This window comes from Pungitius pungitius, chromosome 17 (assembly GCF_949316345.1).
Source record: "Pungitius pungitius chromosome 17, fPunPun2.1, whole genome shotgun sequence".
Taxonomy (NCBI): Eukaryota; Metazoa; Chordata; class Actinopteri; order Perciformes; family Gasterosteidae; genus Pungitius; species Pungitius pungitius.
In genome coordinates, this window is record NC_084916.1 from 15950249 (window position 1) to 15977906 (window position 27658).

Here is a 27658-nt window from a genome sequence, read left to right on the forward strand (position 1 = left end):
CCTGAGGAGGCCCGCTAATGGACTCCATCTGGAGAGACAACTTAATGACCATGTTCAGAGGAAACAGGATACATTTAGCCCCCCCCCCCACCCCCACACCCCCCCACACCACACACACACAAAAAAGCATTTGTGTTGCTTTGAAACATTTTTATTTGATGAAAGTATATTTTTCTCTCAGGGTCAAGTAGGAAAAACACTTTACAAAAACTGTACAAGTCAGTCGTTTGAAACTCAAAAACAAGAACGCACACTGGAAAGGGGGCGGGATCGTCTTCGGGTCGTCGAGGGGAGGGGGGGGGGGGGGGTGAAGGTTAAACGGGGCCCCACCCACACCGCCCCCCTCCCTCGGTACAGTGAGGGTCAGAGGTCAGAGAGCTGGGCGGCGTTCGATGAAGCTCCCGCCATGTGTGGTGGTATTAAAGTGCACGGCCAGGCCGCATTGGACCGGAGGACGCCGTCTCCCTCAAGCCGTCCTCCTGTGGACAAACATCTTTTGGGCTGCTTTAAGGCAGCTTCAGGCCTCAAGAAAAGGTTCGCTCACCCCAAATAACCAAAAGGTGTTTTTCCTTCCAGGAATCTTCCTCCGGGCTCTCCAAAAATAAATCAGGAATTAGTTCATTTTAAGTTCCGTTGATCCCGGAGATGAACAGCTTATTTGAATTTGATTATTTGAATAATCAACACAAACCTGCACAGGGTTTGAGCTCCAGTGTACCCGAGTAGAGGATCAGTGTCTGTCCTCACTGTACAACAACAGCACAAAGAGGTGAGGCAACGCATGACAACGGGAGGGGGGAGGGGGGGAAACAAGTAAAACTGGAAAGTCCAGAGTAAAATACTTAGCTGCAAACCTGCTCCAAACTCTTTGGCATGTACGACCGTTTATGGAATTTCTTCCTCGTCAATATAAAAATTGAGATAGAAAAAAAGTATCAAATGCGATGCCTCCATCGGGTTGTTATCTTACAATAAAACGTCAAACATCCAAAAAGGCCGTACGGCGATGCTACAGAAAACCTGTATTTACACGGCAGGGCGTCATCTCTGTACAGGACGTTCAGAAAAATAGCATTTCTTTGATTTAAAAAAAAAAAAAAAGTACCAATTCAGATCTTGGTGGTTGTTGTCGTCCCTTCACATGAAGTCATTGAGCTCCAGATCCAAGGCCGCGGCCATCTCGTCCGCCTCCGAGCTGCTTCCCCCTCCCTCCTCGTTGGAGTCTTTAGAAGACTCGTCCCCCTCTTCTTCCTCCTCCTCCTCCTCCTTACGGTCGTCCTCCCGGGCTTCGTCGTGTTTTCGCTTGTGGCCCCTGCGGTCAAACACAAACAGGAGGACTTAATAAAAGAAAGTGCAGTACACAGATGTAACCTCCGACAATACTTATTGCATTACATACATATTCACCAAATACCGGCATCTTTAGTCGTTATCTTGTTAGTACATTTTTATTCATCTGTAATAAAAAAAGCACGGCGTGACGGATTATTCTCAGCAGAAATATCAGTTTTACAATTATTAAATAAAGTAAAAATATTGGAACATGATCGAGGTGTCATGGGATCCGTGGCTAAACGCCGCCCCTCTATTAGCATGACGCTAATGAGCTGTTTGCCGTTAATCGTTTCAAATGCGGCCATGGAGTCCACCAAAAGCACTTTGGGAATCTCGGGTCCAAATGAGAAATAAGATCATAAGAACACTAAGAAAACAGCGGCTTGTCCAGAAGTTGCAAAGAGCCTGAGCCAAGAGAGAGCGTTTTAACACGTTGACGTGAAAAAAGGAGTCCCGCGGCCCCGCCAGAATGTTTCTTAATGCATAATGGATCTCAGGCCGCACCGTGCAGCCCTACACGGCGGCTTTGAAACCCCCCCCCCCCGCCCCCCCCCCCCCGTCCCCGCTCCACGTTCTCCTCATCAGCGCAGCGTCCGAGGGCAAAGAATCTCTCGGCGGGCTGCCAATTAGCCGAGCGTGACGCGGTGGCCCCTCTGATGTCAGCAGCTGACCATTAGCGGACCCACGCTCATTCATTACTCCACAATGAGCAGAGGACAATCTCTACATTGTACCTTCTCGACATGTTGTTTAGTCCGATTAGGTTGTTGTGACTGGTGGTTGAGGGTTAGAACGGGATGCGCGTTGTTCTCCTTTGTTTCATCATAAATGGCAACGCGAGGACATTTTCTGTAAAAACCAGTGTGCAGATCCCTCAAAAACGGAGGATGAAGGTTGGACCAAAGCAAAAGACTTTTCCTCCATACTGTTCGTACGTGTGTGAGGGGGAAAGCGCTCATGCATGTGTGTATGTGCGTGGTGCCAAACAATGGCTATAAACAGCCCCCCCCGCTGAGACGCATCTCTTTGCTTCACATCGAGATCCCAAACCCACAAACAGAAGAGCTGCATCAGCAGGTTGGAGCCAAGAGGAAAACTGGGTCAGATTACTTTTCAGTTTCATTTTTGTTCTCTACGCTCATGTATTTTGTCCTTCCTCCTCTTCTCACATGCATATGAAAAGCCTGAGTAAGCAGTAAACCCCCCCCCCCCCCAACCCAACCGAAACAAATCTGACAGCCGACCTTACTGCGACTCCAACCAACTCCAACTCACGTATGTCTGAACACAGCCCCAGAATAATGTTTGGACCTGACAGATCCCTCTTCACTAAGCCGGTAAGAAGCAGCTCCTACTGCAGCACACACGCGCACGCACACGCACACGCACACACACACACACACACACACACACACACACACACACACACACACGCACACACACACACGACAAGCTCAATTTGGTCGGTCTGTTTGCTTTACATTCACACCGTCCGACACCTGCATAAACTCCAGCTGTAATGGTGCACATTTAATTCATCTAATGGGAGCAACGTGCCCTGCGGGTGAGGGTGAGGGTGAGGGGGGGGGGGGGGGGGGGGGTACGGAAGCTCTGGTAAGGAAGCTGCGGCGCAAAGTCACGTCTGTTGGAAGGAGTGTTGGTGAATGCAAACAGAGCGGTAGAGCCCCCTCACAGCAGTCTTCGAGGGGTCCAGATGTTAAAAAACAACGCCCCCCCCCGGGTGCAGACGTGACCGCCGAGTCAGCTCGACCCAGAAGAGGCCCGTCGAACTGCAACAGAACGAGAGAGATGAGGCGTGGACGGACTCAGAGGTGCACACTCGGGGAAAAATGCGTCTTCACAAGCAAATAATTAGGAAATTGGTTAAAAAATGACAAAAACGTAACAACTAAATATATATAAAATGTCTTCTAAAAACGGTAGACTTAATAATCCACAGTTTTCCTCATCCCAAAACAGCGGGTGGAAACATGTTTTCTTTTATTCAGCCTCCTTCACTGAGACGCAGCGCGCATTAAAAACCAAGCCGACACTTTCAGAGCAACGAAAGCCACGCGAGCCGAAAAAAAAAACAATAGTGAATTGAGACGTTTTCTATTCATGACTCATCCAGCAGAGACACGCGTCCACGGAGGAGAACACAAGGCACCGAGCGATGCTATCATTAGCGTAGCATTCAACCCCCCGCCCCCCACCAAACGTAGCCCGTCACAATGGAATCGACTCCGCAGGGGAAAAGATAACATTGAGCGGAGGAATTCTCCTTTTTATACAATACGATTTTTTTATTTTTTTTTACGCTGCTTTAAAGATTAACGCCAGCAAATAAGCCGAGAGAGAGAGAGAGAGAGAGAGAGAGAACGATTAAGGCCAATGCCGTATGCTAACCCCCCCCCCCGTTCTAAGCATTGTTTTTCTAAAAGGGTTCCGGGGTGGAAGAAGGAAGACGGGCCCGCACTCGTATTTCTCCCTTTTCATCTCGGTCACGTGACCCCACGGTTGTTCCACGAGGCAATCTCAAATAAACACACAGTTGGCACAGAGTTTGAGGGGGGGAAAAAAAAAGCGAATCTTTTTGGTCGTTCTTAGCGGCAAACAGGCCCGGAAAAAAACGGGATGATGAACGTCGAGGATGGAGATGGCGTTTGTTGGGAGAACGGTGAGAACGCCTCCATCATCGGGCGGTCAGGGCTGCTGCTGCTGCTGCTGCACCTTTGTTTTGAGAGGGTGTCAAAAAGGGGGAATCTAGGCTTCAGCTGCAGTTTGGAATTATTTTAAAACACTAACGGTCTAAAAAAAACAGTTGACTCAGCGGCGGATAAATCCCAAACGGACTTCTGATCACCTTTTAGTCACATTCTGCATTAATTCCAACTGCAGTAAGAACACAAGACACTATTATAGTATCTCAGCATTAGTCGGAAAAGGGCTTTGAAGTTACCATTTTAACACAGTTCAAGCTGAATAGAGATTGATGTACGAACACAACTCGTTTTGGCCTAAATTACAACTCCTCACTCGTCCATTTCTCCCAGACTGAGATCCAGTAGAATCTTCTTATTTGAGCAGAAATCTCTTGTAGAGAATAAAAACGGACCAGAAAACGGGGAAAGTGCTGCGTGCTTCAGACTCTGGATCCTCTGCCTCTGTTCTCCCAGCGGCTTTTTGGTTTGTCGTGAAAGCGAACAGAGACTCATCAACCAACCAGCGTAGACCTCTTCTCGACAGGAGCTGCTGTTTAACACTCACTGTGGTGGCGTTGGCTGCTTTAAGGCTTCCCCCCAAATGCTCAGTTCACTGGAAACACCAGATGACTCCAGCTCACGGGACAGAACACAGCTCCTCAGGCCGGTCTTCTTGCGTGCCGCCTGACGCACAACAGGGGGGGGGGGGGGGGGGGGGGGCATGAAATAAAAATGCGAAGCACGGGGCCCGGTTCCCAAAAAAAAAAAAAAAGGGCTTTGAGTGCCTGCTGTAGGTCTGTGAATGAAAGAAAAGCACATTGCTCTTGAGAGCTCGTCAGGCCAGAGGAAGTCTCAGAGCTACTTATGTTTGCACGCAGCAACAATGATGTAAAAGCCTTGATAATTCATCCGCACACACGCACACGCACGCACGCACACACGCACACACACACACACACACACACACACACACACACACGAACACACACACAGCCAAATCAGCACAAACAAAACACTGGGGACAAAAGCCCAACTCAAGCAGCGGAGTCGCCGACGCCCCGAATGGGACGAATGAGACGCTTTCAACAACAGTGGCGAGGGTCGTGGTCGCTGACCTCGGGGGCCATCGTGCTAACGGGTCCTGGTCGTTTTAGCAGGACTGATTAGCGTGCAGCGCGGCCGCCGTGGAGCCTAAATGACCGACAGCGTCCCGGATGTGACCCTAAGCACAATGAGAGGTCCACTGGGTTGTTGCTATTATTACCTTAATAAAAGATGCTCAATTCAATATCTGGAGCATTAACGTAGAGGCAATCAATTACTCTGATCATTTATTTATAGAGTTGCTTCTTTTCTTAGATTTAATAGATTAAAGTCCCTCTGAAATGTACTGTAATCACAATAACAAAATATCGGCATTAGCTTCAATTTGGAGTGAAAAGAACGTACATCTAGAACTTGAACCAGTCAAATCTCTTCTAGAACATTTCAAGTAATTTGTAATATAGGACAAAGGTGTTGGATGTTTTTCTCAAAGGTTAAAGCACAGACTGTCTGAGATTGCTGGGTCAGTCTGGAGAGCTCGAGTCCACAAACCCGCGTGGCACTGACGAAGAACACGACCGCTACACGGAAAGTACACAGGAGACCAAAGCATGAAAATGCAAGAAAGTGGGAAACAGGAGGTTTTCGAAACCCATTTTGAATTTGTCATCCGGGAAGAAACACTTTACAACCCATTTGCGTCCTTCGTCACCTCGGCGCTATAACAAACGCGCTCGCTGCAGCTGACAAGTTTCACACGTTCATTTTCACCCCCCCCCCCCCCCCCCCCCTGCTCCCCCCCTGCGACATAAACACAGCCCACGGAAAGCGGTGAACGGATCTGAATAGATGTGAGTAGATCTCACGCCTAGAGAGACGGGACATTAGCAGCGCGGAGGCCCGGATGGACCCAACTGCCTTTGAGGTCATTGGCTGTGAATTTGTGCGTTAAGTAACAACAACATTTGTTGTGTCCATTTTAATGATCAAAGACCCAGTTGATCGGGTCCCTTTCGGTCTCTTCTGTCCTTGTTTAAGCAGGATCTTTACCGATGTGACAAGATGTCATGTGACACAAGATGTCAGACGGCTTTTTCATTAAAAAACAAAATATTGGAGTCAATAACGGAAATGTAATCACTACAACAAGCATAATTTTAGACACACACACACAGTCTATTGCACTTTTTCTGTGGCAATGCCCAAAGAAAAGGTCACTCAAATATAATTAATTACTAATTACAACCAGGACAGAAAATAGGGACAGACGTGTTTTTCATTACTTCATTATTCTGGTTATGTGATTAGTGACTTTCACCATACAGGTGGGTTTGGGAGTTGATATTCTTTACACCATAATAGACAAGATGTCCATAGGAAATTATTTAACATGTGTTAAAATAAAAATTCTCAGTGTTCATAATCACTTGGAGAAGAACAATCATTTCAGACAACTTTATTTCCACCAAATGGCACAAAACATGGAAAAAGCTACAAAACAAAGACAAAGACAACAAACAACCCCCCCCCCCCCCCCCCCCCCGCCCGCCCCGAGAGGATCACCACGGCAACGGCAGCGCTGACCATAAGTCTCTCACAGCCACCCCCCCGACTAACAGTTAATGACCTCCAACGCAAACACGCGATGAAATAAAAGCTTGTTTCTGAGTCCAGGAGCAAAGAGAGCCGCTTGGACGAGGTCAGCAAACTACTTTCCTACTCAAAGAATCCTGACCGCGTGAAAACCAAAGTATTCACGAGTCCTTCTAATTCGCACCAATTAACACAAACGCTTGTAGAAACAAGAGGAAGGATAGAGCGGTTCCGAGCAAACGAGGTCGAGAACAGCATCCTTGATGCATCCAAAGGGTTATTAGACGAAACCTCGCATGTTTTATTTTGGGAGCCTCTGTTCCCCCTGAGGTGAAAACGTGAAGAAGAACGCAAAACAAAGAGTCCCAGCTGGAAACGGTGAGTTTCCCTCTATGGGATGATCCCACGGACCCCAGGTTGCATCACGGAGAAGTAGAGACACACACACACACACACACACACACACCAGGGTTCTGTGCAGTCCTCCTCACGCAGTGATGGGTCTTACAGAAAAAAGACGTAATCACCCTGGAGGACGGGTTGACGGGACGTCCGGTGACTGATCGCCTCAGAATGAGCACGACTCTGACTCCTCTCCTCTGTGGGAGCCGATTATTTCGATTGGACTCGAACGGCGGGACCGCGAACGGCGTTTTTTTCCGGACAAACCACGGCGCTGCTTAATTGTTACTTGCTGGAGCTGTGGGTGTGAATCCCGAGGGGGATGGATGTCAAGTTGGGGGAAGAAAAAAAAAAAACAATATATGAGACTAGAAATAAATAACAAAGACACGTTCGCAGGCAGTTAGTCGCTAAACAAGAACAGGAAAACACAGCGGGGAACGAGAGCGATGTTGTTTGTACGAGAAAGAAAAGGCAGGAGCGCGTACTGAGTGGCGGTGAGAACGAAAACACACACACACACATCACTACGGTATCTTAGCAACAGATGCACGTCTATTTGCTGCCGACGATGAGAGGGAGAGTGGGGGAGCCAGCCGGGGATGGAGAGAACGCCGGAATGGTGACTATTAAGGAGTGGAGGTCCCACAGAGTCTGGTCTGAACGGGAAGGCCTTCTTCTATCAGATGGTACATTGCCTCTAATGGGACGAGATGGTCCCTGTCAGATGGGGGGGGGGGGGATATAGAAGCTTCCTGCTTCTAAATCTTTTGTCGCTCCTACAGCATTTGAGCTCGTTTAGTGGTTTGTGTCCTACAGGAATGTGTGAGGTGCAGCAGAGACGAGCCGCTCACCAAACGCGTTAATGTTTGAGAACAGACTCGAACCACTTGGTTATTCAGGAATATGAAAATAAAAAGTTGAAAAATACTGAACCAGAATCAATGTCAGTCAAGGTCAATGCAGAGGAGAGCGTGAAAAACGGCCAGATGTAACCATGTGAAGGTTATTTATCGTGTGTTCAGTGAATATCTGATCTCATGTCAGGTCATCACAGAGGGTCAAAGTATACATTAAGTTGTGATATTATGAGACCACTTCACTGGTGTCCTAACACTGGCCTTAGAAACTCCACTGACTGGAGTTGGACATCCAGATGTTTCTTGAAACGCAGCCGAGCAGCAAAGCGAAACAGCGCATTTTCAGGCGTGACTCGTTAGCAGCAGCCGAAAGGTGTCGGACCAGGACTGACCAGGAGACGGGAGCGAGGGAGAAGAAGCGCCGCGCCGCTGCTCGCTGAGGCTTGGGTAGCCATGGATACGGTGAACCCAAACAAGGTATCTCAGTGCCGAGCGTTTCCCAGATGATCAACATCTGTATTCTTCGGTCTTGTCTGGACAAACGCAAGGAGCACCGACACGTCGTCCCTTAAACCCACCGCAGGTGTGGGGGGGTGGGGGGAGGATGTTGTCGTAACCATGACGAGGGCCAAAACAATATCAGGCCGATAAGAAGAAGTCTGCAACCACGGAGCCGGTGACAGTGAACTAAGGCCTAAAAAGTGGATGTTTTCAACATGGACGCAACGTGGTGTGCGGACAAATAGACGCTAAGGACGCAGAAAACACCGCTCTGCACAACTCCTCAGAGCAGCAAGAGACTCCAATGTGTTCAAAACTCTCCCCGACCGCCTGCTGTCTGTTTCAAATTCGTCTCCACGGCAACGGATCAGACCGTCTGGCATCAGCACAGCTGATGAAGTGGTGTGTTTTTCGATAATAGCCGAAGGAGAAATAAGACCTGGAGACATTCAGCACATTTGAGAGTATTCTCAATGTTTTTTTTTTAGTATTTTAAGTATTATTTTCAGATAGCGTGTATATAGTTGAGCATCCTTCCCACCCGGAGGTATTTATGCAAGATGCGGATGAGAGTGGGGACACGTGCTAAATATTTGTGCTTAAAGACAAAACCAGGGAGAGAGTCATGTGACGGCCACGCTCATTAGGCCGGACGGCGAGAGGCCCGTCGCGTAGCTCCTCCTCTCCTTACAACGATTGAGAATCTGCCTCGTCTTCCTCCGATCCAACGGCCGCCGCACGGTGCTCGGCGGCTCATTTGTCCCCCGCTAAAATCTGCGAGCGCCCACAGACGTTGGGACACGTGGTTGAACCGGGATCCTCGGAAAAGCATCATCTCGCCACCGGGACCCGACCGCCGAGGCACTCAAGAGTCTCACCTCGTCACGTTGTCCTCACTGGATGGCGTGTGGATCGTCTCCTCCACGCTCATCGCCTCAGGACCGGGTTCTTCTCCTCCTCCTCCTCCTCCTCCTCCTCCTCCTGCTGCTGCTGCTGCTGTCCCTCCGGCGCCTGACTGCCGCTCCCCTTCATCCGCCGCCGCCGCCTCCTCCTCCTCGTTGCCCGTCTCTCCTTCCCTCGGCCCTCACTTTCGTTGTCGCTCTCCTCGCCCAAGATGTCATCCACCTTTTAAAAAAAAAAAAAAAAAAAAGGGAGCTGTGAGAAATTGTTCTCTACGCGTTGGACCAATGCGTCAAACTGCCTGCACTAATAATCTGGTGCATTTGAGTTCCTTTAATTAACAATTTCGTTAGCCTAAGGTACAACAAAAGTACAGTGTCTGCACATTTAACATCTCATTACGATGGACTATTCAATGCAGAGGAGATTTATTACTTTATTTCCACCAAACGCAAAACAGTGGGAAAAAAACAATTACTTTAATATTTGAAAGTCATAAAAAAAAGGGAAACTAAATGAAATATATTTAATATCTTGTGTCTACTTATATCAAGATAAACTATTTGCTGTAACCCGTTCCTAGGGTAGTGATTTCCTTTTTACCATTCTTCATGCTAAGCTAAGCTAACCAACGGCTGGCAGTAGTTCTTTATATTGAATCAATCTCACCCCAGAGATCCAATCAACATACTTACTAAAAGTGCCTTGTTATTTGAATTAGTTGTTAAAGAATCATCGCTATCGGACAGCAGCTTCCTGGAGGCCAACAAATGATAATTAAAAAGTCACAACAGCCCTGCATATTGCATGTAAATACTTGTCCAAGCCCTTCAGCTGCAACAAACCATTAGAAAACACTTCTGTGTCAAACACAGTTAAGTTCATCCGTCTGGCGCCACATTCCGCAAACGATTGATGAGCCGATCTCGTATTTCCTTGAGCAGCTGTTGATTTACACTTCGGACAGTTCAACGGGTCCTGCGGATCAATGGGAAGCGCATTTTTTCGCAGCCTTTTCCTCCCTCCACTTGAGGAAAACACCAGTTAAGAAGAAGGCAAAGCTCCGATCGCGTTGGCTGTCCTCAAATTCCATTTGAGCAGAAACAAGAGCTGAATGAGGAAACGACCCTGCAGGGAATCCACGTTTTGCAGAGGTGGACACAAATTAGACGCACTTTCATTTGCTCCAAAACCTCCTGACAACACGCAGATTGCTTCTGTTGTTGTTGTTGTTTTTTTTGGCGAGGGGGGGCTCACACGCACACAGAGGAGGTCGGTGGTCACCCTGCATTCCTGCTTTTTTTATTTTAAAACGAAAGCCAGCAGTTAGGAGTGGCTGTTACCGCGTTTTCAGCTCGAGTGGCGGCTAACTCAAGGAAAATTTGATTGAGTTCCTGCAGTGTCACATTATTGTAGTTCCATGCCAATTTGTTACCATACCTTTGTTAGGATAAAAAGAGTTTTTTATTTATTTAAATACCATTGGCTGGCCTATGGTACAACAAAAGTACAGTGTCTGCCAGTTTGGCTTCATGTTCACTACCGGCTCATGCTTATCTAAAGGGGGATGTAGTTTCGGTTGGTATCCAGTAATAATACCCAGTCCCTGGAAGTTTGTTTCAGGGTTCATCCCAGGTCTGACTTTAAAAAGAAAAACACCAAATGTGCAATATTGAAACGCAACACTGAGGAGCTCGACTCACTTCAGTGCAGCCAGACGATCAGCGGCTCGCTGTCCCCAATAATTTATAACAACGGGAGCACAGCTGTAGCTGCATTACTCGAATATCAACCCAAAAAGAAAAGTTATGTGAGGGAGAGTTGGGGGGGGGGGGGGGGGTGTTGTTTGGCTCCAACATGAAATACTTCACAGGGAAGGTTTTTTTTTATTTTATCAGCACAGAACTTCTGATTCTGTTTGGCTTAGAAAAACCTCCAGACTGCTCCTGATCTAATGGATGCTCTAAGTGGGGTGGGGGGGGGGGGGGGGGGTCACAAATGACTGTAGTTTCTGACAGAAAGCTGTGAGCAGATGGAAATAGGAGCAGGGGAGGGGGGGGGGGGGGGGGGGTGATGCGGGGGCTCGTCTGGGAGCATCAGCTAGCTGGCGCGGTGGTCGGCTGAGCCGGACTCCGGTCTGAATTCTGATGCCGGCGCTCAGCCCACGGAGCCCAGAAGCCAAAAGAACAAATGCAGCTTCTTAATTGGGACAATTTGTCGGTTTGCTTTGGGTTTTTAAAACGGGCATTTCCTGTTGCATCCTTACATTTTACGTACCAAACGATGCATGAAGGAATCAACGAATTTAGAAGAAATGAGCCGGTGGTCGGGTTATTGTCGGGTTACTGTCGGCTCCCCTGGTTGCTTAACACCATCAGGCACACACCCGGTGACATCGTCACAACTACGCATCGGCTGTGGCCCTAACACCTCATCCACTGATCCCGGCTTGGGAGGACGGGCTGACGGCGTCGCTGAAACAAAGAAACTGTAAGCAGCAAGTCACATGACGACACACATTATACAGTATAATCATTGTGTTGTTTCTGCTGGGTTGACTTTTCTCATTTTAGAGTTTAGCTAAAATCATAATTTATCTATTATTAATTTCAGATTTTTGTTCTCTAAATGTCCCTAGGTGTTTGCGTGAGAAGCAATTAGAGGGAGAGAGAGAGAGCGCCGTGAATGAAGAAGCCCACAGCGCATTGTTGCCTTTTAAATCGAGGGAAAATGATGGCATTTCTGTATCCGTGGAAACAAGAGCAAAAAGCTCTCGATCTCACGTAGTTTGGGTTTCTTGTCAGTCCGGTTGAATCTTAACGGCCTTCTGAAGGGGTCACATTCACCAGGTTTTGTATGTCAGAGGTATTCTAAAGGTTAGCAGAAGGTATCCATGGCAACGCATTGAACTCATCGCGTGCTTAGCGGTCCCGTCTACAAACCCAGCTGATGTTCCTTCATGTGGAAGTCAAAAATCTTGGGACATTTAAAATTTGTGGATAAAAGGAAATGATCTGCGCCAAACCGATTTGAACGAATGACAAGTTGATGCCTCAAACCACGCGGAGCCTCGTTTCCTGAGGCGATCTGAGGAAATCTGAGGATATCTGAGGGAAAGGCCGCATGTCTCGCACGGCGCTGGAAGAGGGAGGAGCGGGGGAGGGAAGCCGCAGGCCGCCTGTCCAAAGGCATCACACGGCCAACAAGAGAACAGCAATTTCACAGAAAGGTCACCCAGCGGGGACACGTCCGTGCGGCTCCAGGTGAACCGACGCGTACCAGCATGTGACCACCCGTGACATTCTAAAAAGGACGACTCGTGCACTTTGAGATGTGCACTTTTGCTCTGGCCAATTAAGACAGGATCTTTCTCTTTGCCCCCGATACCTGGAGTGTTTAAAACTGCCCTTCAGCAGGAATACACCTCACCTGTTTGTACACAGGTACGTGGAACTTGGCTGGGCTTTTGTATTTCACTCATGGAATAATACACAGTGAATAAATTAACATTGGTGTGCAGGTCATCAAGAGCATTTTAAAGCCTTCAAAATGAAATAGAACGGAGCTTTTTTTTTCTTTCCCCCAAACAGAAGGGAAAAAACCATCTCTACTCAGCTTTGTTGTAAATGTCACATTAACACAGTAAGTGCTGCTGGTATTTAGGAAACTACGGTTTCTTATATGCATGTATATGTTCTTTCCTTAACTCATCCACAGCATTTAGGAAGAGCTGGGGATGGGATAGAGGACGACCTGCTCTACATAAGAGGAGACCTCCCGTCATTCTGCGATAAAACGACACACATCCACAGTGGGGACGGATGGATTTGAGGTCCATTCGGAGGACACCCGGCTGACCTCACCAGCCCGGTTGGTTGCACAGAAACCAGCTGAGAAGATCGGACGAACCAGAGCGAGAACATCCCTTCCACCGAGAGAAGTCGCTACGGAGGTCAGGACAAACCAATATTTTAATCCATTCATTCACACCAGTCATTTTATCATCAGCCTCCGTCCACGTGCGGCAGAAGTAGAAAAGGGAGCAGGTCTATTTCCAGAAAAGGCAACGCACAGCAGTTCTGATCGGTCGCCTGCAGCTACAAACTCACTTAACTTCTGCACACGGTGTTAATAACCAGGCGCGCTGTTTTGCATCCCAATAACGGGGTTTGGTTCGTCTCCCAGAGCGCGACCAATCACACCGGCGTCCTGATTATTCAATTTATTCATTAAAGTTATTCAACGCCATGGGACGGCTCTACAAGCCGCCTCTTAACTGAAGGCTTCTATCTGTCATTCATTGTTAAATCCCCCCCACCGTAACGATACCAGATTCAGTATCTGACTCATCATACACACATTTGACTCAGCAAGTCAATAACAATTTGTGTAGCTGTAAGATGGTTTAATAAATAGTTAATTTCATTCAGAATAACGAGCAGTACTTAATAGAACAGAATATTGCATTGAAAGTCATTTAAAAAAAAGGGAAAATTAAAAGCACCCGAGTGACAAACAAAATGAAATAATTACCCGCGGCCGACACGTGACTCGACTCCAAACGAGCCAGCGACCACGGAGTGCTTTTCCTCAGAATACTCAGCCGCCGAGTGGCCCGACGGATCATCTCAAGGACCCGGGTTAGCACATTTCCCCTTGCTGATGCATTAGCACAAGCCAGACTCCATTAAGAAGTATTATCCAAGCGGGTGGTTCAGAGCACTCGCTCATCTCGCAATCACTTCACGTGGAGGATGGAAGAAAGATTGCAGAGCGTGGACTGATGTGAGGATTTAAATGTCAAAACAGGTTCGGAGATGCAACATTAGAAAAGGCACAAAAGAGCACATGTCCTCCAAAATGATGCAAGGACACCACAGCACATCACGCACAGGACGCCCCACTCTGCCGCCAGGTCGGTGTGTCGAAATCGAACCCTAGACGAGGCGAGGGCATGCGATCGCCACGGTAACCGCGCACACAACCAAGTGGACCTGGATCCCAGGTGCAACGAATCTGACTTAAGCACAACAGCACGCATCACGTTGTGCATTCGACAGGCTCGTGTGTCCGTCCACCCCCGACCCCCGGCCCCCCCCCCTCGGTTACTTTGTGGGACGCCAAACAGCGGGTGGACGTACCTCTCTGTCCATGCTGTCCAGGTCCTCCTTGCAGAGAAGGTACAGAGGCATACTGTCCGTCATGCTCGGCTGGCGTTTCCGACGAGACGGCCCCGGCTGCTCGTCGTCCCGGCTGGACCCCCCCGCCTCGTCCTGCTGGCTCTGTGAAGTTCCCCTGTGGTCACATGACAGACGAATGAGTGGGAATGTGGACCGCTTCAATGGAGCTGAATAAAAGGACGACATGTTAATTTGCATTATAATAAGACTGTTATTACCTTGATAATTAATTAAGAAAAATGGAGTTCTGTCTTAAATTAAATTATTAAATCAAAGTTCATGCAACCAGCTCAAACTCCACTGGGCCACCAATTCATGAATTCTATCCCGTTTCTATTTCATGCGTGCACGTATTAATTAAAGAGCGTCTTCATTAGACATTTGAGATGACAGTAGCCCTCAGGGGTCGCCACCGACAACCAAATAGACAGGAAACCCGTTTGATGAGCATTCTGTGAGTGACAGGTGGAGGAGCTCAGGGGCGAGTCTTATTGTGTCGGGAGACGCTGCTGCTGTCTCATGCGCACCGGAGGGGGGTGGGGGGGGAGGGGGTCATTCGCGAAGTAGAGTAGCGCTGTTGTAGTTCACAGAGACGGGAGAGATGCAAATGAGGCCCAGAGGACCGAATCAATACATTTAAGATCTACTACAAGCCGCTCTGCAGTCCGTGAATAACAAGAGAACCAGGCCATGGGTCCATGCTGCCCATGCTGGGGTCTCCGTCTCCGGGTTGCAGGATCACGTCATCATTAAATAGTTTACCATCACGGGAGGAGGAGTGTTTTAAATATTGGGTACATAATTACAATGGGATCAGATTGTAATGGTACAGCAACCATCTCTGGGAACATCGCATGCTTTCTGTTCCCGACAGCGAGTTGAAGAACACCCCGCTCTTTATCTTTTAATAAGGAATCTAAAAACCGTCACGCCCGGTTTTAGTATCGCGACAGCGGCGCCGCCCGGGCCTGTGGGGACTGTTGCGTAATGTCTTGCACAGGGCGCCCCTGAGGAGCTCGTGGGTTTGCGTCAACCCGCGGTTTCGGCGCAGGCGAGGCTCCAAGAGCGCGGGAGAGACGTTTTGAAAGAGACGGCGAGGCGTCCACGAAGCTTTTGTCTATTTCATGACTTCATCACAAACGCCGTGACCGGAGCGCCTAAGAAAAAGGGGGCGTGTCCCGAACCGTCAACAGCAGCAGGACCCTCACCTGAGACCCGGCTGCTCTCCGGAGGACGCCGGCGCCTGGAGGTAGGGCGGCGGCCGCGGCGCCTGAGGGCCCCTGCGGATCAGCTTCCCCGTGACGGGGTCGTAGGTCCGGACCTCGGGGGCCGCGGGTCTGCCGCCGTGGACGGGGGCCGGCTGGAAAACGTGCGTCTGCACGGAGCCCCGGGGGTCCGGGAACGCCGGCGGACTGATGCTCCTGGGGGGGGGGGGGGAGGGGGGGGGGGGGGGGGACAAGAGGCGAGGGGGGAGACAAGCGTTACCAAAGATCCCAAACACCATTTGGGATGTTTGTAGGCGGCGTCCGTTACCGCGGCGCCTTGGAGCAGTCCTCCCTCAGCGGGTACAGCTGCTCCTCCACCCTCTCCCAGCGCTCCAGGCAGCTCCACAGCCAGTCGGGGCTGACCACGTGGAGGTGCCTGCAGCCCTGCGCCTGGCGGACCTTCTCGGTGCCTGGGTGAAGGAAGGCAAGTGAGCAAATGGAGGAAACGCGCGTCAGCCTTAAAAAAAAACAAAGCAAGCAGTGTGCATGTGTGCGCTCGGTTGTTGTCTGATTTAATTGCCAGGAGAGCTAGGAAGAGTTTCTCTTTTGAAGTCGCTTTCTTCTTTGGATTCGAGTTTCTGCTGAGAGAGAAAGTCTTTCTGCTCGAATGAGTCTTATTGACGTCGGACAACAAGACAACAAAGTGAATTCTTCATCTGAGGTTTTTTTTTTTTTTTTTTTTTTTTACACGATCAAATACAAAATGAACTGTTGGATTTCTCCATCAGCTTCATGGTAAAGTGCAGAAATAATAGTAGTAATACTGACTGTATGAAGATATAATCGTGGTATTTATCTTTAACTGCAAGAAGGTGTCAAAGAGTTTGAGAAGACAACCGTTCTGAAGGCGTCTGAATAAGTTTGATGAATTGATAATAAAGTTTATTATTAGTCATGGTTCACTTAATAATGACAATTATAATCTTATAATATAATACGTTATAATTTTCAAGAATGGTTTGTAAACAGAAACAACAAAGATTAAATGTTAATTTATTGCTTAACATTTGAAGTGAAATGGAGAATATGTTACATCATTTTGTGATTATTATTACTTCACAAATATTACTGAAACATGATATTATTTTAGGGCAGTAAAATAATCAATGGGGCCGTTTTTAAAAAACCTTCTGTGTGTAACTACTCGTGGCATAAATACCGTGGGATAATAATCATTTTAAACGAGTGAGAGAAATGTGCTGTTGTGACGCCTTCCCTCCGCAGAGCAAGCGACCCGCTGCACGTACGTCTTTGGCTGATTTTTGAAGCACACGAGGTCTTGATTTCCAAGTGCCGGCTCCCACGGCAACGCTGCCCCCTCCCGCTCTTTGTTTTGCAGGCGCTAACCCGTGTTGGAGGGCGACGCGGTCTTCAGACAAGAGCCCCGTTTCCACAGAGCCGTGAAAGTGACTCTACGGCGACTCGTGAACTAGCAGAAAGAGAACGACCCGCGGTAACCGTTGACGACGAGAGAGGGAAAAAAAAAAGAAAGAAAAAAAGGCAACTGAATTTGTTCCGCATCGACGCAGAAGAGGAGGACAGTCGGCCATCGAGTCGGTCACTTCCCTTTTGAGCTTTGTGTGTATTCTCGGACCGGAAAATGCAAACGCGCTCCTTTCGTGAAACAAACAGCGCCTCGGCTCATAACAGCGCTCGAGTGCTTCCGTCAATCAAGTGGGTCTAATTACACCAGAAGCCGCGGCCTCGAGGAGCTCTGCGTGAAGCCATTGTGCGTTTTTAATTATTTAAAGCTGCATTCGCGCTGGAACGGTCGGCCCTTAACGACACCGTTATTCCATCCTAATTATCTCTGCTCAGTCAAAGTTTTGACAAGGGTTTCGGGTATTTAAACAATCCTTGCATTACCCTTCCGGGATTCTGACCTCAACTTGCACCAATTAAAAAACATTTCCGGCACCAAAGAAAGGTCTGTGAAAGATCTTATCACGGCCGACTTTAACACGGATAAATGCCCGTACCGCGCATGCCTCCCCTCTGCCTTCCCGCTTCCTTCCCTCTGCCTTTCCGCTTCCTTCCCTCTGCCTTTTTGCTTCCTTCCCTCTGCCTTCCCCCTTTCTTTCCCTCTGCCTTCCCTCTGTCTTCCCTCTGTCTTTCCGCTTCCTTCCCTCTGCCTTTTTGCTTCCTTCCCTCTGCCTTCCCCCTTTCTTTCCCTCTGCCTTCCCTCTGCCTTTCCGCTTCCTTCCCTCTGCCTCTCCGCTTCCTTCCCGCTTCCTTCCCTCTGCCTTCCCCCTTTCCTTCCCTCTGCCTTTCCTCTGCCTTCCCTCTGCCTTCCCTCTGCCTTCCCTCTGCCTTCCCTCTGCCTTCCCTCTGCCTTCCCTCTGCCTTCCCTCTGTCTTCCCTCTGCCTTCCCTCTGCCTTCCCTCTGTCTTCCCTCTGCCTTCCCGCTTCCTTCCCTCTTCAACACACGCCTCTACGTACCGGCCCTCGCCGCGATGAGATGCGTCGTCCGACCGGCGTCTTGGGCGTTCAGGACCAGGTTCTTGGCAATCTTGGCGCCGAGTGCCTTGGCGTGGTAGAACTCGCGGGTCCTCTCCATGGGGTAGTTGGTCGGGTAGAGGCCGCTGAACACCAGCGTCGTGCCCTCCAGCGTCCTGCCCTTCAGCTCCGGGGCGATCTTGCGGATGTCCGGCGTTTCGGCGGACTCCTTCCTCACGTAGGCCTCGTATCGCACGTAGTACTCGGCGTGGATCCTCTCCAGCACCTCCTCCAGGTAGATCAGGTGATCGTCCTGGTCGACGTCGTCCTCCTCCTCCTCCTCTTCCTCCTCCTCCATGCTCTGGTCCAGAAGCTCCTCCCCCATGGTGACCCCGGACTGCTCGCTATTCTGCGACTCCGTCTCCGGCTCCGTCCGGTCCGAGCAGCCGTTTCCAAGCTCGGGGTCGGGGGGGAGAACTCCCGACGATTCTGCCGCCTCGGGCCCGCTTTGCCCTTCGCTCGGGCCCTCGCCCTCGCCCTCGCCCTCGCCCTCTCCGTCCCCCGGCGGGACTCCTTCCCGCCCGGGTTTCTTTGCCCGGCTCGACTTGGCTTCCCCGTCGCTCTCTGAAGATGGAGGCCTGTCGGCGGCGGAGTCGTTGTCGCTGTCGCTAGAAAGATCGAAGTCCAGGTTGTTGGACTCGTGGCTCGGCGCCGAGGAGCCGCCGCCGCTGCCGAGCTCGCCCTCGGCCTCTCGCGTCTCCAGTGTCCGGTCGCTCTCGTCTTCCTTCCCGCGCTTCCCGTCGCCCGCCCGGGTTTCCCTCGACGCCGCCTCGGCCTCTGACCCTCGACCCTTCCCCGACTCGTCCTCCTCGACCCCCGCGGGGTGTGTCCGTTCGTTCGCCGGTGTTCCCTGAGAGGAAGACTCCCCCCCCCGGAGAAGAAGGCTGGGGTCTTTCGCCCTCTTCCTGCCGCCGTTACTCTGCTCGTCTGCGTTGGGCGGCGTCTCGGCGCTCGCCGCCGGTCGACTCGACGGGGCTCCCGCTGGAACGAGACAAAAGCGAGCGCGGGTTAAACAAAGAAACTAAAAGGAGATGGAAACAAGACACTTCCATCGGTGGAAATTGTGTCGGCCTGATGGACAGGAGAAGGCAGCTAAATGATGCGGGGGGTGGAATCAAAATATCATGGGTCACATGACTCATTAGTTCCCTTCAGCAAATCCATTTTTCCTACATTATTCATTCACTCGCTGCTCGGAACTTTTCATACGTCAACATTGTGTCTAGAGTCGCTTGTGCTGCACCAAAAAGAAGGGAAAAAAAAGCTGATTTAGTCACTTTATGTAAATGTGTTGTTATCAACTTAAACTATTTGACTTGCAAAGCAGCAGCGGATTTGCTTAAGCGAGAACAAATTGTATTTACATCGGCCCAAAATATGCTCTTTTCTTTTTTTGGTCCACTCTCCATTCAGAACCGACGGGCCGCGGCACCGAGCCTGGCAGCTGTTGAGCACAGCCACGACTCGCCGGTAATTGATGTACCAGCCCCGAGAGTGGGTGTAAACGAACGGGTCCCCTCCGAAGAGGGGGGGTGGGGGGTGGGGGGGGGGAGAGACACACGGGTGATAATGAAGAGTAAGGGCGCAGAAGGGGGGGGGGGAAAAGCACCGGCGCCCGTTGAGTCTCTCTCTCTCTCCGTGTTCATCGACAGCTGCGCTTGAATCACGATGAGGTCGGCGGATCGAGGTGCGGAGGCTCATCGTGTAAAACTGACGCCGCGCCGGTGCGCGCGTTGATGACTGTTTAGCGCCTCGGTGACCGAGGACGGAGTCATCGTTGGGTTTGTTGCCCGGCGCCGTCTGTTGAGATGAACTATGAACTAACGAGGGGATCATTTCTCTTTGATTCGTACGACAGCCAGCAAGCGACCAGTAACAAATGAGGAAAAAAGGGTTTTCCTGAAGCCTCGCAGCTGGCCGTTGACTCGCGTCACAGCGTTGTCGTGGAAACATGCCGCCGCCAATTTCCTCTACCTATTTTGTCTTTATATTTCATCAGCATCAACTGATTAAATCAAATTTAGTCAGTAAAGAGAGAAATATTAAGAACCCTTATTTACAGATAATATATATAACGACCGAATCGAATCTTCAGAACTTGCGTTGAGCTTCTTAACGGTTTGCCCAGAATTCGTCTTCCTATTGCATCGGACCCTGTGTTCGTGAGACGCAGCGATGGACGCTCTGCGGCTCCGTAGCTGCACGGCGCACAGAGGAGCACCCGCATCGGAGTCCGACATCAGCGGAGCCGCTGGACCGGTGGCCTGTTAACGACTCCGTCCCCGAAGGCCCTTTTCAAACAAGACGCGCCGTGTTGTTGTCGAAGGTCGACTCTCGCGGAGAACCCGCCCCCGGGCCCATTTGAATCAAAATCATCACGAAAACTAAAACATGGGAAGCGGAGCCCTGTGAAATGACGGTGGAGTCCGGTGCAGTCAGCTCGTGGAGTGAAAACAAACAAACAAAGATGTGTTCGCACATAAATTAATCTGCTATTGTGAAATCTGTCCATAAAACAACTCCATAATTGACCTTAATAAGACCCATGTACGTGACCTATGAATGCACATCAACATGCATCAGCACAGGCACCTTCCTTAATAAATAAGGAGAAATCAGTCCAAACGGCTGTGCTCGTTGTCGGACCACTTTGTCCAGGACTTCAGCTCCTTAAGTCCATGAAAAGGTGTCTGAGGGGGCGGCAGAGGCGTCTCGTGCACATCTGTGACACAGAGGAGCCTTTGTACAGTTCCGTCTCCCCCCGATGGGTCATCGTGACTTTTTCAGTCTGATAAAAACCGAATGCTGCTCACAGTGACTTATTTCTTCATTGGCTTCTTGTGACACCAAAGAACATAAATAAAAAAAAAGTGCTGCATTAAAGAGTGTTAATCTCACTCGTATAGATGCATGTTTGCTCCCCTGGGTTTGTTTAGGAAAATAAATTAAACGGCAGACCAGAACTAAAAAGCAACAAAGTGTGTATATATATATATATATATATATATATATATATATATAGATATTAGGGGTGTCAAATGATTAAAAATTTTAATCAAATTAATCAGAATTTTCAGTGGATTAATCATGATTAATCACACCTGAATCCTAACCATTTTTTCTTTCTGAAATGCATACTAAAGATAAATAACAGGACACAGATACATAATTATCATTATTATTATCATAATTATTATTTTTTACATAAATATATGTTATTGATATTTGATTTTTTAATTCATTCCAGAAAATAATCAAATCAATGTTATTTGATAAGTTACAGACTGATTTCCCTGCATGGCTCTAGAAGGGTCTCGAGCCTCTGCAGTTTATCCCACTCTGCTGTGAGTTTGTGCTCCTGCGGGCTGCGATGACCAGACATGACCAGACATGTCAACCCTCCCGATGTTTCAAAGCCCCCCCCGAAAATCTCCCGGACCGACCTTTCTCCCGATTTCCACCCGAACAACAATATTGCTGCACCACCCGTCACTGGGCGCGCCGTTTCAGACCGAACAATAATAAAGGTTACACCTTGAAGTCGAGCGCGGCGATTAGAACGACTGGCGCTGCAAAGAAATCCGCTACCACCCCCATTTCAGTGTGAAATATTCCCATACCTGGGAGGATTTAGATCGCATTGGTTTCTCTTCCTCCGCATGTTTCAGAACAGCGCTGCTCTTGCTCTGCTGGGCGGAGCTTTTCTTCTTCTCTGTTCTGCTGCGCGAGAACGGGGGTGGGGGGGGGGGGGGGGGGGGGTGGGGGGGGGGGGAGCGGGTCTCTGGCGCAAACAACTTGCTGAACCTGACGGCCTGACATATGCCTGCAGGTGGCAGTAATGTGTTGTATAGGATGAAGTGCATTCCCTAGAAGAAGAGGTTCTTTCCGGACCTGAATAATTTGTCACACTGCGCATGCGTGAAATGCGTCAAAAAAATTGACGTAATTAACAACAAACAGCTAATTAACGCCGTTAACGCGCTATTTTTGACAGCCCTAATAGATATATATATATTTTGAAAATAAAACTCCCTACGGGTGTGAGACACGGTACCTTTCTTTGCCATCTGGGCTTCCCGCGATCCGGGGGGAGCGTTGATGTCCCCGGTGCCCTGGAAGTAGATGTATTTCTTCACAGTGATGAGATTTGGCGCAAACTTCCACACGTCCTCCCGGTCGTCGATGATGGAGACCATGGAGTCGCCGCACGGGAAGAGATTCCTGCGAGACAAACGGAATCCAGATGTGCGCCGTGAGGCTGTTGTTTATCTCTCTCTGGCTGCAGCGATGTAGCACTGACCCACAGTGTGTTTGGCTAGCAATTAAAACTTGGATATTTCTTACACCAGCCCTTTCATTTATTTATATATATATATATATATATATATATATATATATATATATATGTGTGTGTGTGTATGTTTGCAGGGAGATTCACCGTCAGATATTCAGCAGCAACACGGAGAGAATAAAGAGATCTCTGCTCTTCCTCAAATCGCTGACAATAGAGACAGATTGTCCACAATAACAACGACAGAAGCAAAGAAACAATTTGGACAAATCCACTGCTGCCAACATGCAGTGTGGATCATCCACCAACTGTTCCGTCGTTACCCAAAACGAGACACGCGGCACGTCGCCGTCTCTTTGCGCTGCAAACAGATGACACTGCAAATTCACGGGGGGGGGGGGGGGTACCTAAGATTCCCCGTCTTGGAGAAAGGGTCGATGCATTCGTCTCTGGAAAGGATCCGATGAGAAAACAGCTTCTTTTCAGGATCCAGAAAACCTACAAAAATATAAAATGGTGATTATGGGCGTGAAAAAAAGAGGGAGCGCCATTCAAGCTTCCTTTCTAAGATCGCCCGAAAGCAAACAACTAATAACAAAACTATCCTCTTATCAATAAAACACCCCCCCCCCCCCCCCCCCCCCCCTCAGTCCTTTTCCCCAGTGTATTCTGGTTGAATAAAGCCTCGGAAACCCTCGGGCTGTGGATAGAGACCTTCCTCTAGAGACCGACCTCTCCCTCAACCCTTCAGGGCTCCGAAATGAAGCCTGAAAACGTTCCATCGCCATCGGGCCCCGGGTTAAGAAGCTTTATGTACAGCAGTAATAGACGTGTTCACAGCCTGGTCTATAAAGCCAATATATACGTTGATGACAACTGTACGGGTTTGATTGCGCCGCAGTAGGTGGCTCGCTGTGACGACAACAGGTCTGCATCGAGAACAGCGCCACAGGGCAACTCAAAAGGCATTAAACACTCACAACGTGGAGGTCGAATAGTACTGGACAAAAGCTGCTTCCATTAAATACAGTACGCTGACGGAGTGCACCAATGATACCAAAAAGACAGCCTATGAACAAACTACCGTCGCTTCTATAATAACACGGCCCTGAACCATGAACTGGAACATTTCCGTCTAGAAGGAAGGTCGCATTAGTCAGCTAATGAGGACCGAGGACACAGGCGCTCGCACATTTTTTGCATGTAACCAGCCAAAGTGTTAGGGTGCATTTGCAAAAATAGCACCACTCTCCCCGACCTGCTTGCTGATGACACTCAGAGACACTAGATGCCCAGCAGTGAGCCAGCATAGCATCAAACATGAGCAGACACTCCCCTCTTATGGACAGCAACGGGAGGTACAAGTAAAAGTCACACGGCATGTAGATTGAGGTAATACACAATACATAGAATGCGGGAAAAGTTCTGTAAAACGTAAAGGTCGAGAGGCCATTACCGGCGATGGTGTGCGCATAAAGGCGGCTCCCGAATGTGAAGACGTGCAGCTCGTAGAGTTTGGCGATTTTCTCCAGGAACGCCTTGCAGTGCGGCCGGAGTCGCGTGTGGAGCATCGGGTCGCCTCGCCCGAGCTGGAAGTGGAAAATACCCTGAAACGCACAGATTCAGAAGCCTCAACATCGGCTCTTAAATTGAATACTTTGATGATGAACTTTAGTTAGAACCATGTGCAATAATACCTTATTGGACATGCGCTGGCAGTGCTGCTCCGTGGTGTGGATCAGCGTCTGGTCCAGATCCACCATCAGGACCAGCTTTCGGTTCCGGTGGAGCCTTTGCTGGTCTTCTCTTCCCAGCTCTTCTGCTTGCTTTCGAGAGTGAACGAATATGAGGAATGAAATAACAGCAAAAATGTGATGATACGTCCTTGTGTAATCCCATGGACCCTTACGCACAGATATTTCATAAAGGGCATAACCATGACATATACACACATATATATATATATATATATATATATATATGGCCCAGTCGGACACGCATCTCCATCACGTGACTCACCTCAGAGCTGACCATCAGCTCGGGGACACTGTGCACCATGGAGACGGTTGCTGTGGAGATGGGAGTTTGCTGGTTCCCATTTGTGCCTTGAGGCCTGAGAAAAATGACACAAAAAATGAGTGTGAGTCATGTGCTTTGAGTATCTCTTAGGTCTTTTAACACATTGAGGCTGAACCGAAAAGGTGCTTGTGTGAAAACACTATTCATCAGCGCTTACTGCAGAAAATACAACACGTAGCAAGTTATTTGGGTTGTTGTTATCAAATTGCATGAAAGATGAGTCCCTGCTGTAAAATATTTCATGTGTAAGTTCTAATACAAAAAAACCCCCAACTTCTCACAAAACATTAAAGCAACACTTTAACCTCACGGTCAAAACCTACTGGGACTTCTTTAAATCAATAAACGCAGCTACAAATGCAGCTTGTCTCAGACTGACAGCTGTACATTTCACATCTTTATCGAACTGACACCACGGAGAGAGCAGCGCATGAGAGATCTATCCATCGCAGCAGTTGTATTCAACTCTCTGATCTCGGGTGCCACCTGATGGTATCCAAAAATACAGAGATGAATGTTCATGCAATCAGGTCTGTGTCATAGTGGGATCACAACATATATTAACATTGAACACAAGATTGTAAAGAAATTAATTTATTGGTACAACAGGGTTTTGGGGATTTCCTTACTGGGTCAGGTCTTGGCCACATTCTGCACATAAACCCTTCATGACGATTGGATGGCTGCATTCTTCTATTCTGACGACAACGCCACTGAAAAAAAGAAAGACAAATGTTAGTGTAAATACGCGCTAATCAAGAAACCAGTAATGATGCTTTCAGTAGTCTCATGTTTAGACAGGATTCTCATTAGAAGAACATTTACTTAGGTGTAAATTCAGTTAATTAGATATTTGATGATTTAGCGATTGAAGCTCATAGATCATCCGTCAACAATATGCTTTGAGTGACAGGAAAACACTGAGCTTTAAAATTAGTTTTGTCTTGATCAATAGCTTGGCCCAGAGCCGCTTTGTTTTGTGTCTAAAACATTAACAAAGTGGACCTATTGAGGGAAAACATTTTGAACGTTTTTTTGTCCTCCTGCTGCTGTAAACTTTATCATCACGTGTGGTTTTTAAAAGGCAGGCCCATTTGACACGTACAAGGGGCACCTGAAGGCAACACACTGGCGGGACAAAATTGGGCATCGGGGATGTAAATGTTAAATAATTGCTATCTGATCAAATGTTTTTTACAGTAAATACGCTAAGAAGCTACTGAAGCGCACACATGACGCTAATCTGAAATTACAGGCGAGCGAGCAAGAACAGGGATTAAAATCGGCCGGTTCAAACTCAGTGGGACAGCAGCAACCTTGGGTTGTCTTGTACCTGTCAAACTATCCCACCTGTGCACTTGTGCTGCGTCAAGGCAAACCGAGCGACGCAACTCTTCGCGTGACTTCAAAATAAAAGCGTAAACGTGTTTTGCCGGTCAGCGTGACGGCATGTTTGTCGGACGGCCTAATAAGGCTTAACAGTAATTACATGTCATGTTTGGTTACATTTAGCTTACGGGTGTTTGGTGTGCGCACTGTACCCGAAACGGCAAGAAATGTGCAGAGAAAAACGATCGAAAACAACACTATCTTATTTTGAAACGTCTGCTCGTTTGTTTTGACTGACTTGAGTGTCCGCGCGGCTAGCGAACAAGCTAACATTGCTTAGCACGAATAGCAAAGTTAGCTCGTTAGCTAACTAACACCACCACGGTGGGAGTCAATTGCGAGCAAAGCGGTACCAAAACCACAGCTGACATGTTGCCTGTGGCCATGCAGGAGGGGGGTGCTAGCTAGCAGAACGACTCACCCGGGAGGTATGACTTGCCCGAGTTGACAGCATAGCTCCTTGACTACTCCGGAACGGTCCGATTTCACCTTCCTCTCCGGCTGCCTGGCAGCCTCTGCCCCCTTCACCGGGGGTATTGGAGCGCAGAGCGCTAGCACGGAGTCCAGGTTGACGTGAGACCCGGGTTTGACTTTCCACTCCAGAAGCCGCAGAGGGAGAGCCCCCTTCGGCAAGCAGATGTCTGCCACCTGCACCGTGGGGCCCTGCGCTGCTGCTGCTGCTCCACCGCCGAAGCCGACACCTCCACCGCCGCCAGAATCCGCAGGAGGGTCCGCCATCTGTTCCGCGCTCTCCAAATCACCCCTTTACTTTTCTGCAACGGTCCACTTTAAAACGTATCCAATATATCTCGCAAAGCCCGGTGTATCATTAAAACCCCGCGAACCCGTGGGCATCGATTAAAACGAGATGTGCTGTCGATTTTAAACACGGTCTCTTCCAGTCAGCTACGTTCGCTCTTCCCGCCCGTAAACAGGAAAGCGCAACACTGCAGCGACACGAGCCGCCACAGCTTCCGGTGGACCGTGCAGCCAGTCAGACGAGAAACACTATTCCCCGTATTTTACAAAATACAATAAATACAAATTAGTGTAGCCGAGGGTTGATGCTACGCCTATATTTTGGTTAATAAAAAAACAACAACACGGCCCCGGTTCTGCGCCATGCCGGCCGCAACTTTATTACTCCTTTTTTTTTAACACCACCGTTGAACCCTTCCTCTACTTCCTCTCCTCCTTCACAATAAAAGTACTTACACCGGAACAGGAGTGCAATAATAGCTTACATTAGCGACGAGAAGGGGACATGATGAATGCTAATGAAAGGGCAGGGGCATTCTGTGAACCACTCCGTGAAATCGTATCATTCTGGTACCGCCTCTCCAAGAGTCCACCATCAAGAGGACTATCTGCCCGGTCCCCACTGCGCCTAACAAACGTCACCCGGCAGCTGTGGCGTTGTCATCAAAACCTGACACTTTGAAACAGACAGAGCCAATGATTTGATCAGTCGATGTCCTACTTTATCTTCCTCACCTAATTTCTTGGGCCTGGACGAATAAAAATTGTTGGACCTATGAGCAGAACAATTATTGAAAAGATATATGTCTGGTGAACGGAATGATGGCGAAGACGGAAGCCGGCAGGAGAGAATGCTCCC

At 48.9% G+C, this 27658-nt stretch overlaps 1 protein-coding gene across 1 annotated transcript; it reads right to left on the reverse strand.

The window, feature by feature from the left end:
• Positions 1 to 143: 143 nt before the first annotated feature.
• On the reverse strand, positions 144 to 27588 carry ctdp1 (CTD (carboxy-terminal domain, RNA polymerase II, polypeptide A) phosphatase, subunit 1). The gene is given in 14 exon segments (XM_037474747.2): positions 144 to 1312; positions 9319 to 9388; positions 9391 to 9565; positions 14482 to 14635; positions 15729 to 15941; positions 16054 to 16195; positions 18225 to 19262; positions 22336 to 22502; positions 22980 to 23070; positions 24029 to 24179; positions 24270 to 24398; positions 24592 to 24685; positions 25281 to 25364; positions 26462 to 27588. Coding segments are annotated over 14 exon segments (3000 nt in total). The 5' UTR covers positions 26779 to 27588; the 3' UTR covers positions 144 to 1137.
• Between the last annotated feature and the right edge of the window lie 70 nt (positions 27589 to 27658).